Here is a 19,525-nt window from a genome sequence, read left to right on the forward strand (position 1 = left end):
TAGAGCTAATAGGCCAAACAGTGATTTAATTAATACAGTTTCCGTGTGCTGTTTTGGGACTGAGCAGCTGGCAACAAACAGTGGCCTCCTACAACATAAGAGTTTATTCCTGTTTTGTTGTTCTTTGTGCTTAAGGTGTATCTTGAGGAGGCAGATGCCTGAATAATGAATATTAACTGGCTGAAGAGCAAATAGTCCTGAGAAGATGCTTTTAATAATATAAAATACTTGGTTATGACAATACTTAGGCACAACACAACAGTCTTCATGTTCTTCTAGTCACCTGTTACCTTCTGAACGTGACAGGAAGGGTGGCAGCGGGACCGGTAATGGTTCTGTGTTGCGGCTTCATGTTTTTCAGACAATAAATATTGTGTAAAGAAATAAGAAGCAGCACAACTTAGGAAGAAGAGGCCAGGAAGACCTGGTTTTAAAGCTCCCGAGTTCTCACTTAAGCAGAAATTCCCTAGACTACTTAATCTTTCTGCAAGAGTCTATCCTCGATGACAGTGTAGTCAAGCCTGGAGCCACTGAATACGGACACCTGGAGCAGCACCTGGGACTGAGGAGGTCTCCCCAGGATAGTGTGAACAATAGTAGCAGTAGTCATAGCTACAGAATCTCTTTTATCTCCATTTTACACAAGAGATTAGCAGGGAGATATGGACTTAGCTTCCTCCTGAGTACTGTACACACAAATCCATGCTCTGGAACCCACCTTATACAGTAGGTATTGTTAACCCCACTTTACAGTGAGGAAGTTGAGGCACAGATGTATTGACTAACTTAGACCTTAATTGCATAGCTAGGAAGAGCTGACCCTTGGATTGACCCCAGACAGCCTGGCTCCAGAGCTCACATCCCTGGTCACTGAGCTGACATCTGACCTTGTCAACACCATCCTAGGAACGTGATTTGTAAGATGTCATCTCTGTTGACGACAAAGCCTCCTGAGTTTGACGCATATATGAATAATGTGTATAAATTTTCTCACTGAGTCCAGCTTGCTAAGTGGTATCGCTTTGATGGAAGCTCCCTCGATTTTTCTGGATTTGGTGGCTATTGTCCCATTGGTACCTCTAATAGTCACCTCATAGGCACTGCACCGATAAGGCTTCCTTGTGTCCTCAGTGTGACTTGGTGAGTGGCTGTGGTCTGTTCTCTATGCCTTTTCTGGAGATCACTCCTTCCCCAGCTGTCACCGTCACCTCCTCCATCTGTGTTGGCCTGATGTTGACTGTCCTCTGACATGATGCATAGGTCAGTCACTGCCAGTCGCTCGGCTGTGTGTGCTGAAGACAGATGTGTGCTGTGTTTTATCAGAATCCCAGGGTCTGTTACAGTGAAAAGAGAACACTCTTGAGGCCCCTTTTAAAATCCTCATGTTGGGGCTTGTTTGTGGCAGTAGAGAGGTCTAGAGAAAATGGTGGGTCTTAATGTCTTTGGACTTAACTCCAGAACTAACTCCTTGGCTGGTGTACCTTACAAACTCAGGCTGTGCCAGGAATTGAATGGGTCAAGCTGTGGCATCTAAGGACCACTTCTTTCATGGAAGGTAGGGAGAGGTGGTATTCGGATCTTGAGACTGTTGGCGCATGCCGAGTAGCCTTTCCCACCCTAGTATAGATCTTGCCTTGAAGATGGGCTGAATTTTGTGACCACTCAATCCCTACGTTAACATGTAAGACATTTAGTATTGGGTTCTCTGGATTTTGCTTCTTAGGAATACTGGCTCTTGGAACAGGGTCTCTAAGCAAAATCCAGAGCAGTCTTCTTGCAGTGTGTTCATGGAGCAGCACCTTCCTATTGAACATGTTCTGCTAAAAAGAATTTCCACACTGTGTCCCTTCTTTCCTGTCATGAACTTGGGTTTCATGAGAGGCTCTGAGATACCCTGCACTGAACAAGTTCAGGTCTCTGTTTCCACTAGTATTTCCTGGTCTACACACATGTGTGATATTTGGAATTATAAAGCACTATTTCTTCAAAAGGTGCAGCTTCTCTGTAGTGTATACACTGTTGGGTACCATTCATCCTTCACTAGTTCTGTCTGCCAATCCTGCTGTTGCTAGTTCTCCAGACACCACCAGCTCAGTAGCTCTTTCTGCATCTTCCATATATTAAAGTAACATGGATTCATCCCACTTCAGCAGTATGGTACTTCCAGTATTATCTGGTGGTTTGTCTGTATTCTCTTAAACTCTGTCCAATGTAACATTTTGCATTTATTTTTATCCTTCTGCCTAACCCAGTGCTTACATGGGTAGGTGTGCCATTCCTTGAGTAGAGTGATTTGCTAGCATTAGGAGCATAGAAAGCCTTGTCAGTAAAGCGTCCTTCTAATTCTGAGGATCCTAGCTAACGCACCTTCCTACCAGCCAGAAGGAAGGACTGTAGTCCTGGCTCTCCCTCGGGATTGCAAAGAAGTCCTCTCAGCAGAGGCTGTAAGAGCGCATTGCATTCTACGTCAGTGGGAACTCCTCTTAATTTCAGAACATTTATGTTTTTAACCACTTTTCCTAAAATAGGAGATAGGAATCTGTAATAACATCCCTCAGGACTAGCCTTGTTTAGTGAATCTCTTAGAAAGAGGCTCATACATTTAGAGAAAGTCCCAAAGAAAAATCCACACCTCCACACCACACACTTGGGAACTTCTGGATGTAAAGCAGAACAACGAAGGAGCAGTCACCAACCATCTCTGGTGATGCCTGCCTCATGTCGCATGCTCTGGGCAGTGCTCCTGGATGGAGCACTGTCGGGAGGTAGCAGGCTGCCTTGCCGAGCACTGCTCCACACAGTGGTGGAGAGCCAGTCTGCTTCTCTCGTGAAGTGGGAGATCTCATTAGGCTTACGCACCACCATCTTTTCCCAACCCTAGATGTGTCAACACAAAGGGATGGAGTTCTCGAGAGTAAATAGATAGACAGCTACACACTGTAAAAGAGCATCCTTTTCCTTGCTTACTGAGGAAAAGGATGCACACAGCATCCCATTCTCCTCCCAAAGGTTTCTAAAGGCCCTAAATCAAGTATCAAGAACTCAGGAAAAATATAAACACTGGAATTTTTAGCAGTGAATATCAAAAGACTACAAGCTTTCTTGGGTGTTGGTTAGAAAGGAACAAGTGGGAAATGAAATGGATCTGTGTTGATCATAAGCTCTCTTAGAAAACATGGCCACTCAGGAAATTATTCGCATTAAATCCAACAGCTTTTCCAAATTACTGGAGAATCATTTAGAAGTACCATTACAAAGATGACTCTTTTGATGTGTGAGAAAGGATTTAACTTATTTTTACGTAGTAAGTGTCCCAAGGACAGCCAGTAACTTTAGAGTCCCTCTGTCCAGCTGTCCATCATCATGAGATACATCGCTTTCCTGTCTTCTGCAGTTCTCATGCATTTCACACGATGACAAATTATGAAAAGCGCTACTCATATTTCTGCCCAGTTCTCTCATCTCCCACTGTCTACATAAATATTGCAAACTGAAAGTTTACTTCCTAGCTCCTGATGGGCAGCAGGCTGCCCTGAACTTGAAGACAGGCGACTGGCCTGCTTCACTTCAGTCTGGCTTGTTTGCTTTGGTAGCCACATGCACGAACCCTTATCCTGACTGCACAGTGCCCTCGCCCACTTGTTCTCCACAGCTGCTCTTATTAGAAACCTCGTCTCACATTGCCTGTTGTCTAGGCTACTTGCTCTGACCAACTCACTTCATTGGTGACTTGCTTTGTCCTACCTCTGCATTTCTACAAGCTTCTTTTCAGTTTCAATAATGACAGGGTATTCCTGTCTCTCCCCCCTCCTGCCCACTGCTAGTGTTTGTTTGATTTGTTTGAATTGTCTTTTCTTCCTAGCAAGCCTTAATTTCTGTGGCATTTTGATATTTGTTCAACTTGTCAATGCACATAATTGTCTCTGTAACTTGACAAAGGACACATGATGTATTTTCATTCTTACAAATGTATTGTCATATTCATCCAGTAATATTCAGAAAAATTCTTTTCCACATGTAGGTATAGCATTTCAGTGACGTCGCCAGTTTCATGAATTAGATTTAAACTGCATTTGAGTAGCTTGAATTTGGTGGTTTGGCTAGACTCTTCAGCTACATATCTGGGATACTTGGGGGTGCCAAGGAAACACCGTAACCCAGCTTTTGCAGTATCCTGCTGTTTCTTTCTTGGCCTACTAAGCAAAGAGATGATTTGGAAAATGCTTGTATTCCATTGTTTTCTGCCTTTTTTTATCTGGTTTAAGCCACGGCAATAGAGCCCGTGGGTTTGGTGATGCTTGTCTGGAACCGTGTCCTCCTGAAAGTCTAGCCTTGCTGCTTTACTGTAAGTGTGTCAGTTGCTTTGGGGGCTACACATCTGTCTGTTCATTTTGCAAGATTTGCTCTTGCTTCAAGACAGTTTTGTTTTTTTGTTTTGTTTTTCGAGACAGGGTTTCTCTGTAGCTTTGGAGCCTGTCCTGGAGCTAGCTCTTGTAGACCAGGCTGGCCTCAAACTCACAGAGATCCGCCTGCTTCTGCCTCCAGAGTGCTAGGATTAACCACACATCCAGTTTTTTGAGTCATATTTGAATATTCATGTGAATATTTGTGATCAAGAATGATAGCTTTTAGTCATAAAATACTCGAGCAGAGTTCAACAGTATAGTTTAATTTTAAAAAAAACTTCATGTAATAAACTTTTCATTCTAAATTATGTACACTTGTAGTATTCTGTATAACTGATCTTAAAGTTTATATGGTGTCGGAATTTAATTACGGCTAATAATTTACCTAGCGATCTCTTAGCGTTTTCTCAGCATGCTCATACATTTCAAAGGCAGCAGGACACATAGCATAGCAGACCTGTGTAATTGAATGCGGTTTTCTTTTGGTTCATTGACATGTCTTCTAGGTAGACTTTGGGCCAGCAAGATGACTCAGTGGGTAAAGGGTTTGCTAACCAGCCTGACAGCCCCCGTTCAGCGCCTGGACCCCACAGTTGTTCTCCGATCTCTGCATGTGTGAGCGTAGGCACAGACAGCAAATACGTGTCAAAAAGATTTTAGCAAGACTTGGCATGCAGTTAGCTTCATAGACTGAGTCATAGGTGACTGACAGGGATAGAGGGAGGGGGAGCCATAGAGAACTGTTCACTTTAAGAACTGGTGTGAGGGAAATGGATCAGCATGGGGAAGCCAGCCCACCTGAACTCCGTTCCTGGAGTTCACACAAAAGCCAGATAAGATTGTCTGACTCTGATCCCAGCAGTCATGTAGTGAGACAGGAAGTGGGGGCAGGAAAATCAGCTGGAAGCAAGCTGTAGGTCAGTACCTGGAGTACAGGAAAGTACAGAAGCTAGAGAGACCTGCCTCAAAACAAGGTGGAAGAACGGATTCCTGAAACGTTGACAGATAGCTTCCATGTGCGCATCAGGGCACACACATGCTGGCCCTGATACACACTGGCACTTACACATACACATGTACACACACAGTAAATTTGAAAAGTGGTTTATGCCTAGTAGCTCTCTGACATTTTATAAATCCCTGTTATTAAGTGTTCATGATGGCTTTTCAAACAAACTCATCCAGAGCAGTAATTTAGAAGCAGGGAGAACTTTTGGAACTGTCTAGTTCTCTCTAAAGTTGTTTACATGTCCCCACAGGCACTACAGGTGGTTGGTGGCCCGGGTTGTGAGTGCTAGGTCCATCACACACAATGTTTCTTTAGGTCTGTGTTGGTTAGAAGTGATAGTCATAGTCTCTGTTGCTATAAGGGTTACAGAGGACAGGAAAAACCTTCCAAGCACTATGTTCTGCGTCAGTTATGAGCCTGTGTTTGCAGCATGTCTGTGCATTGTTCAGTTAATGTTACACATAACCTTGCATTTCTGTAACATGTTTTACATTGCAAAAACCCTGTGACCACTGTTAAGATTACTTTTCATTTTAAAATCCCACTGGATGTTATTTTAATAGAGACTAGTCCGTGAATCCAAGTAAATGAATTCATAGCATGTATATGATAAATTGAAATACATTATAAATGTAAATCAATCAAAATGGCATGGTGGAGTCAGCTGTGGTGGGACATGCCTGCAATCCCAGTACTCCGGACACTAAGATAGGAAGAGGAGTTTGAGACGAGCGTGGTCAGTATAGCAAAACCCTACCTCAAAACAAAAACAGGAACAGCTGGAATGGCTCAGTTCAGCTGGTGAGTCTCCTTTCACCCAAGCCTGACAACCTGAGTTTGGTTCTGAAGGGAACAGGTTGACTCCTCCAAGTTGTCCTCTGACCTCCACAAGTGTGACATGTCTATGTGTGTGAAGTCACATACATGCAAAGTGAAAAAAATGTAATTAAAATGTGTAGTCACAGGGCATTATATGTTGTTAATGGTCCCACATTACAGTGTAGTCAATCAGAACATGAACTTTTTGAAGGTGAGTTTATACATAAAAGATTGAGGAAGTTTTCAATAGAAATAACCCTGTCCCCAATGGTTACCAGTGTAGAATCTTGTTAGCCCATCGTCAGTCACACATTAAGAAACAGCAGTCATGGCTGAGCAGTGGTTTGGTGGTGAGGCTCTTGCCATGCAAGCCCCAGAGACTAAGTAAAGCCACACTAGTGCAAAGAAATGAAGTGGAGACGGAATCCTGGAAGCTCATCCTTCAACCAGGCTGCTGTGCACAGCAATGGAGAACAATCAAAGGAGACCCCTTGTGAAGACCAACACCCAGGGAATGCTCTGACCTACCCCCCCCCATGGAACTACCTGCCTATGCACACTTAAAACTCAGAACAGTGGGGGGGGGGTGACTCACTCCTATAATCCAAACACTCCTGGAGGCTGAGGCACTAAGATGTAGCTTAAGCTACAGAGTGACCCTGTACCTGGAAGAAAGGGAAAGAGCGAGTAGTCACAGCTTTTTGTTGTGCCCAAGAGAATGGTCACCCAGCTTGGGAGAACTTAGCTTGTTTCTCTGCAAGGCAAATAAGAATTGTTTGTTTTTTCACTCTCAAGGTGCATCGTTGCTGAATAGCCTAGAATAAAATCTCCCGTGAATTTGCTTTGCATAGTGTGAACGTTTTATGTGCCATTACTGCCTGTGCAGACTTGATGAATGTTGCATTGGGTAAAGGTGGAAGAGCTGCCCTTCCCTGTGGTTCTTCCTGCTCCGGGAGAGAAAGCCAACTGTGGCCAGTGGCAGTCCATCTAGAGAGAACACAGCTGTCCTGATGCTGAAGGACAGGATTTTGTTTTGTTTTGTTTTGTTTCCTGTCTGCACGTGATCACGTCTAGTTTAGTAGTCACATTTCTTTCTTGGTCATCTGGGGAAGAAAAGAGACTGAAGTCACCCATCAGCATGCTTTGCTTGTTTGGGGTTTTGCTTTTTAACTTAACCAGAGACTGTTTCACTGCACATAGAACTTTGCCTCCCTTCACTTTTCTCGCCCGTGCAATGAAGGGACGGTTGAGTCCAGCTCCTGAGAACCGAGCCTAGCTCAACTGGAGCAGTCAGTGATGTGCCCCTTGGTGAGGAGTTCTCGGCCAATGGGGCTCATCGTATGTACACTAGTATTTTCTTTCCTGGCTCCTTCCTTTGTCCTTCTCTTCCCGTGGTAGCAGTATGTGTATTTGGTGTATGAATTTCTGGTGGAGTGAGGGCCTACAGGTAGCTGTGGGCTGTGTATGTCTCAAATAACGCAGGTCTTTTTTCCCAAAATTTCTCTTCTGGACACCAAGAGGATCAGGAGTCTTCTCCGTGTAGTTACTCGAAGTCTACACTATTACAGGAGTGTTTTTCTGAGTCAATTACCTGTGCTAACCATAGCCAGAAAGCATTTGTTTGGATATTGTAACTTCTGTTATGCACTCTAATAATGAACAGAATTAATGCATTTCTTTAATTCTGGAAGTAAAATAGTTGCCTCAAAAACAAGAGGGGGAGGGAGAGAAATTGATGAAGCCCAGGCTGGCCAGCAGTTTGGAATCTTCCTGCTTCAGCCTCCCACCAGGTGCTGGGATTTTGGCTCACAAAATCAGATTAGTGCCCTTAGCAGCTGAGCCAACTCTCTAGCACACACTTAGATTTAGCCCTTTCTGTTATTATACAGATTGTCAGGGATTTCGCCATGTTAGTAGTGAGCATAAAATTTCCGAGCTAAAATTAACCACTTAACTTTTTTTAAATGGTAGGATTCTGCATGTCATTGAGAGTCTTCTGTGTCTTCATTGTGCAGAGCTGAAGTCCTCATCGGGCTCGTTGGGATTTTTTTCAGGGAATAGAGTATTAGACTGATTTCTAGATTAATTTAGGAATGATGAAAAGCCCTCTTAATAAATAACTTTGAAATCTTGGCTTAGCTGGTTAAAGAATCTGAAAATGTTTCCCTCGCTGAGACATGCATGTAGCCCCTGGAGAGTTACAGCTTGTCACTTGGGGTAGTATTAGGGAAGCACTAATTGTCTAATAGCTGCCGAGGGACCAAGTACAACCCTGGTGCCTACTTTTATTGCTTCTCTCTCACTAGCTGTATGCTCCCAAGTTCTGTCTTCTCCCTTATTCTGTCTCTACATCTACAGTATCAATTTGCTTTATTTAGTCTAATGCCATTCTTTATGCAGTGACATTTTCCATGTACCTCACTTTCAAACTCCCAGAGAGTGAGCCAAGTTGTACAATATCTAGTATAGAGTGTCTTTGAACCAAGGCACATTATTGGACCAGCTCACTATGAACTACAGGATGGGTTCAGTACACAACAGAAGGAGAGGTGATAGAGGTGACATCTGGGGGAACCCCCATCATGTCACTGAAAGGTACAGTGTATCAGGCCCAGCAGACTTGGTGTTACCCATAGGAAAATGGTGAGAATGCAGCCCATCCTGGAAGGTCTCCTGTAGGCAAAGACTTGATAATCACACAGAAACTATAATAAGCACAACACTGCTTGGTCAGTGACTCGGAGTATTCCTAGCTAGCTCATACATCTTAAATTAACCCATTTCTAATAGTCTGTGTATCACACGAGGCTGTGGCTTACCAGTAAGGTTCTGGTGTCTTTCTCCTTTGGCAGGTACATGGTGTCTGCCTTGTTTCTCCCTGCATTCAGTTTAATTTTCCTGCCTGCCCTTATTCTGCCCTGCCATAGGCCAAAGTAGCTTCTTTATTTAACCAGTGTAAGAAAACATATTCATAACATACAGAGGGGAATCCCACATTAGTCTCCCAGTGCTTTGAGGAAGGTAAAAGTTTAGACAGATCCTCAATTATATATCATATTCCAGTGGGTATGTAGCCTGCTAGAAAGGACTAATTAGCGGCCTTAGACATGTGGGAGGAAATTTTGTACTGAAGGCATGTGAGAAAAGGAACGGGTATTGCTGGCAGGAAAAAGTGTGTGTGTGTGTGTGTGTGTGTGTGTGTGTGTGTGTGAGAGAGAGAGAGAGAGAGAGAGAGAGAGAGAGAGAGAGAGAGAGAGAGAGAGAGAGAGAGTGTTAGTTCCAGGAAGGAGCTTATTCTATGGACCTGATGAGGTTAGTAAGATATTAGACCCAGACGTTAATATAATAATAATAAGTAGTATAATAATGACCTCTACAAGAAGGAAAGGGTGGGTCTTCACTTGGTGTGCAGCAGCTGTATTCTCTCAGTGTAGAAAGAGCCAAGGGTTAGAAACCTAACATCCTAGGTCAAACATAGTATGTCTTCTGAGGAATGCTTAGGAAAACAAGGAAGGAAGCTGCGTGTACCCCAGATAAATAGGAAATGACCCCACCCATTCCCCCATCTGTTAGTGTCACTCTTTAGGTTTATCCAAACCTTATTCTTGTCTTTAAGTCTTCAGGGTAGACTTCCCAGACATGATTTGGCTTTACTAAAATCATTTAACTTGAAAAGTCTGAAATGCATGAGCTATTTTAACTAAAACCAGCACGCTTTCAGGTAATAATAGCCACGGTACTCCACGCATGCACATACACACACGGGCCATGCTTAACCAGCCGTTAGATTTCCTGGGCTTCAAGGCTTTGGTTAAAAAGGGAGTTTGTACTCTCCAGCTGTAGTGTTCCTTGGCTGGCAACCACTGCTGTGTACACAGGCATACATACCTGGCGGAACTGGAGCTGTGTCTGTCCATGCGTGGAAGGTGTGCTTACGGTTGTAAGCCATGGAAGTATTTGGAGAAGGCTTATTTTCCTTCCAGCAGGCTGGGTCCCATTTCAGAGAGAAAGAAACCAATTAGGTATAATTTCTTTCTGGTGTGAAAATTGCAATGATCTATGTTTTGCCGTATCTGAGACCCCAGTGTTTTGTAAATTATACTATTTTATATTCTATGAAGGAAGAAAAGTTACCTATGAAAGTACAACTTCTGGTTGCATGGGGCCATTCAAATTTAGGTGATAAAGTATAAAAAAATGCACATTTTAGGATTAATTATATAAAATTATTTTGAGAAAACTGAAACACTTTGTTTATATTTGTAGATTAATTTAGGAATGATGAAAACTCTTAAAAATAACATCAAAGTTCCAGACTTAATCAGAAGTGCAGAGTGATAAAAAATATTAATTAATATGGAAGACATTCAATGTTAGAAGCAGTTGGACATCCCTTAGGACTGCTGAAGGTGTTACGTGGCTGTTCATTCACTCTGGGTGACACTCACTCTGTACTCCCTAAGCTTGGATGCAGAGAGTAGACGAATAAAGCTCGCGCCAACTACTCCAGCAGGGTGAGACCTGTTTGTTCTCATAGTGGTCACTCTGAAGGAGGGCTGTGGAAGGGTGAACTGACAAGGTCTCTGAGTAGTTGAGGAAACCAGAGTGAGTGGAAGTCAGTTGTGTCAGTGAGAAGTCAGGAAATAGCCTGTGCAGAACAAGTGTCCTGGGTGCTGGGAGGACCCGGCAGAGGGCGAGCCTGGGGGGCAAGCTCTCTGCCAGCTGTGGATTTGCCAGGGGCTCAGCCAGACTGGAGCGGCCCCTGTCCCCAGCAGTCCTTACCCTGGAACAGGCCTGTAACAGACCCTTCTAAGTTGAGGAGCTTCTTGGGGCTCCTCAGTTTGTTTCCTTCTAGGTCCTTGAAGTGTTCTTTCTTCAAGTCTTAAGGGAGCTGTCTTCAGGCAGGGAGCTGGGCAGTTCAGAGGAAATCGGTTCCCACATCCTACTTTTTCCTCCTCTCTCTTCTCCTCCCTTCACATCCTGTCTGCCTTTCTTGCTTCCTCTCTTCCTCTGACATCATCAAGAACACACTACATCATCAGCATGGAAACAGCCAGATACTGCTAAGCACCTGAACCACCGTCTAAAACAGTGTTTTCATCCTTTGGAGCAGTTTTGGTAGCAGGAATGTTTGCCATGTGCCCTGACTGTACATTTGTAAGATTCGGAGTCTTCCTAAATGCAGTTAGAGCCATTTCGGACACTGTGCTTGCTGTGGTTCCCAGCCCTGCACAGCATAGGTATTTCACTGGAGTGAGATGGGCATTTCCTCTCTGCTCCAGTTTATTTTGTGTTTGGTTTGCTTTGCTGAAGCTGCTGCCTCAGAGTTATGAATAACTGGAAAATTCCTAGACAAGTTCAAAGATGACATTTTAGTGAGTTCAAGGTCATCATTCCTGACGTTTCCACAGTACTTCCTCTTCCTTCCAGGGTAGAAAACTATTATTCTCTAACTTTACTGGCTTTCAAAAAATTTAAAAAAAAAAAACAGTTATTAAGGTTAGTCTATAGTTTTAAAACTTGGTACTTCTCTCAGAATAGAGGTACTTAGTGTTCTGTCCGAACACGACTTTGAAATCTATGTGGTGTGCATGTATATGCGTATGTACATCGAGATGGATATGTTTTGAAATTAGTGATCTTCCAGAGAGTGCTGCTTCACCTGTTAGACTTTGTCAAATTAATTCCCAAAAATTAGTTCCTAGCTTAAAGATGATCTTAATTCTGGTGACACGTCAGAATGTTTGTGGCAGGTCTAGTTATGAATACCAAGTGCATCATCATGGTGTTCTTGTTCCGGGAACATGCAGACTTGAACAGGCAGTGCAAAGTTATTTTAGGATATAGTTCTAGTTAAATTCTGTGTAGTTTGTTCAGCCTTTACTTAGTTCATTATAGAAACTAAGCGTACCTCCATGGTTCTGTGTATGTTGACACGAAAATTAGAAATTCTGGAGTAAGAGTAATAATATACAAATAAGAAGTGTTTCTTGTGTATTATAATATTGGTGTGGTGGGCAGTCTGTGTTAAAGCAGGGGTTAATATTTTGGGTTAGTTTTGGTAACTGCTGGGAAGGACCTGCACTGATATTATTAGTAAGTATACAACCCCTGAGTAAAACCTTTTTTAGAGATACTATTTTTTAAATTTATTTAACTTATTTATTTTATGTGCATCAGTGTAAAGGTGTTAGATCCCTTGGAACTGGAGTTACAGACAGTTGTGAGCTGCCATGTGGGTGCTGGAAATTGAACCTGGGTCCTCTGGAAGCGCAGCCAGCGCTCTTAACTGCTGAGCCCCCTTTTAGGGATGTTATTAAAGTTGATGGTAGCAGATGACATTCAACAGTATCCACATTAAGCACAGTAATGATTATGTACATTGTGTTCATACTTTACCTCAATCTTCTGTGGGTTCTACCACCTGTCTTTTCAGGTACCTGTAACCAGAGTGTAAAACAACCACACTGTTCACTTGTCCTTGGAAATTATCTTTTTTTATCTGACTTTTCTCCTTGTCCTCTTTTCTCCCTTGATTTTAGCCGAGACATGGAGAATAAAGAAACCCTCAAAGGATTGCACAAGATGGACGATCGCCCAGAGGAGCGAATGATCAGGGAGAAACTGAAGGCCACCTGTATGCCTGCCTGGAAGCACGAGTGGTTGGAAAGGAGAAGCAGGAGAGGCCCTGTGGTGAGCACTGAGGCACCGCTCTGGGAGGGAGTGTAGAGGAAGTGAGAAACTCCGCAGTCGCTTCCTATTTCCTGAGCTAAGCCAGGAAACCTGCTCATTAAAACCCTGCTCATTAGACAACTTAAGCGACTGTAGAAAGCATTTGATGGCGCGCTTGGAGCCACACTGCCCTCTAATGTCAGCGTCTGTGCCTCAGCAATTTCATAATGTGCTTTCTGACAAAAATCTGTTTATTTGTGATGGTAAGAAACAGTTAGATTAAGTAAACCCAGGAGTTAAAGATAAAATTTCTGGAGTTTGTCAAAAGAATAACCAGGTTAAGGAAGACAAGTATAGGTATGCTGTGCTGTGATTTTTTTCCGCTAAAACATTGAGAATGTAACGTGCTTCTGCATTAATACACAGGAAGAAGGGCCTGGATTCTGCTTATATTTTTCTTTTGAAATAGAGATAGCAGTGATAAGATTTATTACACTCCAGTCAGGACCTGATAAAACCACCCCATAATCTTCTAGCCTTCATCTTCATCCCACTGACCTCTTTAAGTTTAAACTAATTAGCTAAATATGAAAGTAAAAATTTAAACTTCCAAACGTTATTTTAAGTGTATTAGTGTCTTGCCTGCATGTTGTCTGTGTATAATGTACATAACCCGGTACCCACAGAGGCCAGAAGGCCTCGGATCCCCTGGGACTGTACTCGCAGATGACTGAGTTGCCATCTGCGGATGCTGGGACTCAAAACCCAGGTCATGTAGAACAGCACCAGCCAGCGCTGTAACTGCTGAACCATCTCTGACCCCACCAAAGTTTAAACCTAGTCGTCAGTCATATGAGCCACCTTTAGGTGCTTGACAGTGTGTTTGACTAGTGGCTGCCTTTGGTGCCGTCCACGTGCTGCTGGAGGCCTTGCAGCTAACTGGCCTCTACTTCAGTCTCTTGGTAGCCCCAAGTCTTTAGACTCCTCCATTGAACTGCTGTCTCTTGTGCAGTACCACGGGAAAACTCTAAATATCCCCTGCCTGCCATCTCTTTTTGCCACCATTATGGTCAAGTAGGCTTCTGCACCTTTCCTTCTCTTGGGGTCCTGGTGGGGTCCTTCACCATTTTATTCATTGCAGAAGATGGGGAAATCGTGGGCTTAGCTTAGAGTGTTTTACTGAAACAGCTTGTTGAGGTGGCAGTTAATAAAGGCATATTTTGGGCTGGAGAGAGCACTGGCTGCTCTTCTGGAGGACATGGGTTCAGTTCCCAGCACCCACATGGCAACTCTGAGCCGTCTGTAACCCCTGTTCCAGGGAACCCAATGCCCTAATACAGACATATCTGCAGGTGAAACACCAATGTACATAAAAGTAAATAAGTTGTAAGAATGGGGTTATGTTTCTGCTCGGTTGCTGTAAAGCACTCCTGAGCAATGAAAGCCACCCAAAAAGAGCTTGCTCCTCTGCAGGCTCTTGGAGCTGGAGCTGTTCTGTGGTGTCATATGGCAAAACCAACCAAAATAATGTTACAGCATTTAATACAAAATTTTTATTACTGTCTACTTTCCAGTAAATACTTAAATACCTTGCCTATATATGTAGGACGGGGTGCGGGGGGAGAAGAAGAGATGAGCAGAATATGAAATATAACATGTGATCCTTGAGCATAATTGCCCATCCTGAATTTTATTACTCACAGATTTCAAATTATCCTTAAGGAGTTTATTGTCTACTTGGGAGGTCTAATTTTGTTTATTTTTATTTTTTATTAAATTGCCTTCAAACCTCCTCAAAACAGCAAATAAAAAATAAATAGCTCCAGATGGGAAATTCAGGCTTCTACACAGCAAGTTAAATGGTGTGTAAAATAATGCAAAGCACTTAATGAGTAGGTGCCAGATGTGTGGAGTGAGCAGAAGAACAATAAAGAGCTAGGAAAGACGAAAAAATGTAGATTGGGGGCCAATAAGTCGGCTCAGTGGATAGAGCTTGCTCCAGGTCACCCTGCCAGCGCTTCATCCTCAGGGCCTACACGGTAGGAGAGAACCAACTCACACAAGTTATTCTCTGATGTGTGTGCATGTGCGCCCCCCAACATATGTACAAACAAACAAATAAATAAATGCAGCTTTTTAGGAGATTTTAGAGGCTGGAGAAATGGCTCAGCTGTTAGAGCACACACTGTTCTTTCAAAGGAGCTGAGATGGCTCCCAGCAGCCACATTTGGTGACTCACAACTGTCTGTAACTCCAGATCCAGGGAGGTCACTGCCTCTGTCGTCCTCAGGCACCTGCGCTCCTGTGCACACATCCCCATGATTAAAAATAATAAAAATCTTTTTTTAAACTACCAAACAAGATTAAAGAATGTAGGCACCATTGACAGAGGTTTTACGAACAGTAGGACTGTAAAGATGAGTGAAGTTAGACTGTGCTATCATAGGAGGAAGTGAGGGATGCCAGGAGGAGCCGGCTTCAGCCGTCCTGAACATTCGGTCTAAGAGGCCTGTATTTAAACATGGCAATAGCAGCAGCAGGCTGTGTAAATTGCATGTTTCCAATTTAAGAAATTGGTCTTTAAGCTTGAAGCATCCTTGGCTTTTTCCAGCCCCTTAATCTTTTTCCCCCCTTACTACTGGGATTTGAACCGAGGGCCTCATGCATGCTGAGCCATCACTGTACCACTGAGCTGTGCTGGCCTCTTGAGCTATACCTTAAAACTATTGTAAAATAACATTTTCAAGATAGTTTAATATCACCAAACTGTATTTGACTACTTAAATTAATACCTATTATTACTGCTTTATGGCCTACATTTTTTCAAAACAAAAGAACATTTTTTATTACTGTTTTTATTGAGCTATATATTTTTTCTCTGCTCCCCTCCCTTTCTCTCCCCTCCTACCGTCTCCTACTGTCCACATGCTCCCAATTTAATCAGGAGATCTTGGCTTTTTCTACTTCCCATGTAGATTAGATCCATGTATGTCTCTCTGAGGGTTGTCTAGGTTCTCTGGGATTGTGATTTCTAGGCTGGTTTTCTTTGCTTTATGTCTAAAAGCCACGTATGAGTGAGTACATGTGGTAATTGTCTTTCTGGGTCTGGGTTACCTTACTCAGTATGGTGTTTTTTAGCTCCATCCATTTGCCTGCAAATTTCAAGATGTCATTATTTTTTTCTGCTGTGTGTAAATGTACCATATTTTCCTTATCCATTCTTCGGTTGAGGGACATTTAGCTTGTTTCCAGGTTCTAGCTCTGATAAACAATGCCGCTGTGAACATAGTTGAACACGTGTCCTTGTGGTACGATTGAGCATCCTTTGGGTATATACCCAAAAGTGGCATTACTGGGTCTTTAGGAAGGTTGTTTCCTAATTTTCTGAGAAGTTTGCACCCCCACAAGCAATGCAGCAGTGTTCCCTTTACCCCACATCCTCTCCAGCATAAGTTGTCATCAGTGTTATTGATCTTGGCCATTCTTACAGGTGTAAGATGGAATCTCAGAGTTGTTTTGATTTGCATTTCTCTGATGGCTAAGGATGTTGAGCATTTTCTTAAGTGTCTTTCAGCCATTTTAGACTCCTCTGTTGAGAGTTTAGGTCTGTACTCCATATTTTTATTGGATTATTTGTTTTTTTTTTTTGATGACCAATTTCTTAAGTTCTTTGTATATTTTGGAGATCAGCCCTCTGTCCAAAAGAACATTTCTTGAAATGCTAATTCTGCATTTAATTCCTAATTTATGTTAATTCTGAATATTAAATGAGCTAAAGATTACAACAAATAGCAATAGTTTTTCTAAAATTTTGTACAGTAACTTTAGTATGAACACAAAATAATGACATTTGTGTAAGTAAAAATAATCTCCCAACATTAGTGAGAATGTAATACCAAATTGTGACCTATTATCTGGTATAGTTGTATTAATATCGTATAGTAACACATTAATTTTCCCGCTCTGTGATGTTCAGGTGTACTTCTTTGTATATCTTTAAGTAATCGAAACATTGGACTATTTTTGTTTCAGGTGGTAAAACCAATCCCTATTAAAGGAGATGGATCTGAAATGAGTAACCTGGCAGCTGAACCTCAAGGAGAGGGCCAAGCGAGCTCTGCTTCAGCAGCCCCCAAAGGCAGACGCAGCCCCTCTCCTGGCAGCTCCCCATCAGGGCGCTCAGTGAAACCGGAATCCCCAGGAGTGAGACGGAAGCGAGTCTCCCCGGTGCCTGTGAGTTAAGATCTGAACAGAGAGGGTTGCCCAGCTGTGCCACAGAGCAGCAGCGTTAGAGTGTGCTTGATCTGAAGGCTGATGGGGGACTCGGGAAGTGCTTTCTGGGGTCTGTCAAGCCCAAACTAGTTCTGTACTAAAGCCAGTGTCTGTCCCTCTCATTAGTACACTAGTGACTAATAAAGTTGCTGATGCTTTTGCCCCAGTTAACACTAGACTGCGGCACTAGAATTGGAGTTTCCCCTTTATTAGCATATATTCATTGTGCAAAACACCAGTTTTGTTGGTGCATTTTCATGCCTTCTGTCCTCCTGCATTTACTCTGTCTTAGAGAATTTTTGCTCTCACTTGCTGTAGATTACCCATGAAAGAAATGGGTTACTTTGTTTTAAGAACTTTGTCAAGGAAATTACTTTTTGAATCTCAACCCCTTTTAGTATTCTGTGATGTGTGATAAAATGGGACACTTGGATAAGGCACTTCTGCCATATACTATAATATGTTCATCGTCTCAAGGAAAAGCCTTTATACAGCTGTTGGGGTTGCAGGCTGGGCCAATCATCCTGTTTTCCTGGACCAAAACTGTTAATTGAAAGAATAGCCGACAAAGTGTGACTGTTCAGACACGTATTTAGCCTTCTTCCTGAAGTGACCTGAAGGAAACTGTCACCAAGGAAAATAGTGTTTTCACCGCTGATGCTTGAAGTTCCAAAGCAAAACGTAAAATTTTAGAAAAAGATTTCCACTATGCTTCACTGTTTCTCAGTATTTAGACTTCTAAGACTAACGATATAAAATGTTTTTAACATTAAATAATTAAGTATGTCTGTGTAATTTAGTAAACCAATATTTTCCAAATAAATAGTATATGTTGAAACGAACATCCATAAGATCCATTCAGGGCATAAAGTGTCACCATATGGATTTGACGTGCCGGCTGGAAGAAGCCAGTGCTGTTCTTTCATATCACATCACAACTGCTTCCATGAGGCTGGAGGGTAGCTCAGCAATTAGGAGCGTTTGCTGCTCTTCCCGGGGCCAGGTTCCAGCCCCAGCACCCACAAGGTGGCTCACAGCCGCATGGGACTCCACTGTTGGGTTTCTGATGCCCTTTTGTAGTTTTAATGGCCTTGGACCTACACAGAGCACATACATGCATGTAGGTAAACAGTTGCACACATAAAATAAAAGCAAATAAATCTAAAGAAACAGTCTGCTCTCTGAGCTTAGGCTCATATTTGGGGCTGTGTGATGGCTATCCTAGAAAATAGGCATAATTTTGTGGAAAGGCTCTAAAGTCCTCCTTCCTTTGGTAGCCAACACATATCACAGTAGACCAAATGCAGCGTTTTATGTTAAATCAGACATCAGAGAGGTGTGCAGAAGGACAGTAGAGACGGCTAGTGGTGAGATTGCACATTAAGACACTTCCGACGTTTCAAGAGTAGGTGAGCAGATGGCAGTGAGTACAGTTGTGGAAGCACATAAATTAACCAAAGCACACCTCTCTTATTAACACTGTACCTTACTAGCTCACACATTTCAAAGTCATGGGCAGGAGCTTGTCCCTGTTCCTCATAGCCTCTGCTCAAACCAAGCTTGTTTCTCCCTCATGCCTTGCTTCATTCGCGAAGCTCAAACAGTGGGAACTGTTGGCATCTACCTCCTGGTGTGGCTGCTGGATTGGAGCAGAAGCTGCTGGCCTGGGAGCTCATCTTAAGCCCCCATTTGCATCTTGATTTCATGAGGCCTCAAAGCAAAGAGGACCGTGCATACATATAAGCAGAATCACATCCTCCCATCCCCTCCCCCAAACCACCCCACTTTTACAGCACAGTGAGGACGAGCTAGACATCATTGACCTGAAGTTGTTTCTGTACTTGGCTGAGCCTTAGTCAACTACGACAGAAAGCCTGTTCATTACATAACCAGGGTGTGCCCATCACATACACCCCAATATGGCAAAGGCTCATTGTGGCCGGTCCAGCAGTTGCTTCACCTTCCTTTGTGTTTAGCCTGTAAAAGCTGCCTGGACATTGCTAAATCAACTCTCTGAAACTCCACGTTTTGACTGCTGCCCAAATTCATGGGATCTCCCTTGCTCAAGTAAACTGCTGTTTATCTGCAGCTCTGTTAGTAGCAGTCTTCATTAGCCCTAGGCAGTCGCTGGCCTATTTTGCCTGTGTGTTTGCCTTTTATGGGTAGCCTTTGCGGCAGGCACTGTGACTTGGGTCCTGTCAGAGCATGCAGCAGTGTTCCGTTTTCGATTGTTGGATATTTCCGTACACCACATCTTTTTTTATCTGTTTACTAAATGTCCTGCATCTTCCTTTGGGCTGCTGTGAATAAGACTGGTGTAAACATTCACATCAAGTGTGTGTGTAGA

The 19,525-nt window shown here is 43.0% G+C and overlaps 1 protein-coding gene across 2 annotated transcripts in view; it reads left to right on the forward strand.

The window, feature by feature from the left end:
* Positions 1–19,525, forward strand: part of Map3k1 (mitogen-activated protein kinase kinase kinase 1) — a 66,249-nt gene that overhangs the window by 24,140 nt on the left and 22,584 nt on the right. For both annotated transcript variants that reach the window (XM_038323162.1, XM_038323161.1), the window contains exons 2-3: positions 12,777–12,927; positions 16,939–17,139. In XM_038323162.1, the coding sequence (XP_038179090.1) occupies positions 12,784–12,927; positions 16,939–17,139 (345 nt within the window). In that variant the 5' untranslated portion in view covers positions 12,777–12,783. The remainder of the gene's footprint in view (positions 1–12,776; positions 12,928–16,938; positions 17,140–19,525) is intronic.

Source organism: Arvicola amphibius, chromosome 3 (assembly GCF_903992535.2).
Source record: "Arvicola amphibius chromosome 3, mArvAmp1.2, whole genome shotgun sequence".
Lineage (NCBI taxonomy): Eukaryota > Metazoa > Chordata > Mammalia > Rodentia > Cricetidae > Arvicola > Arvicola amphibius.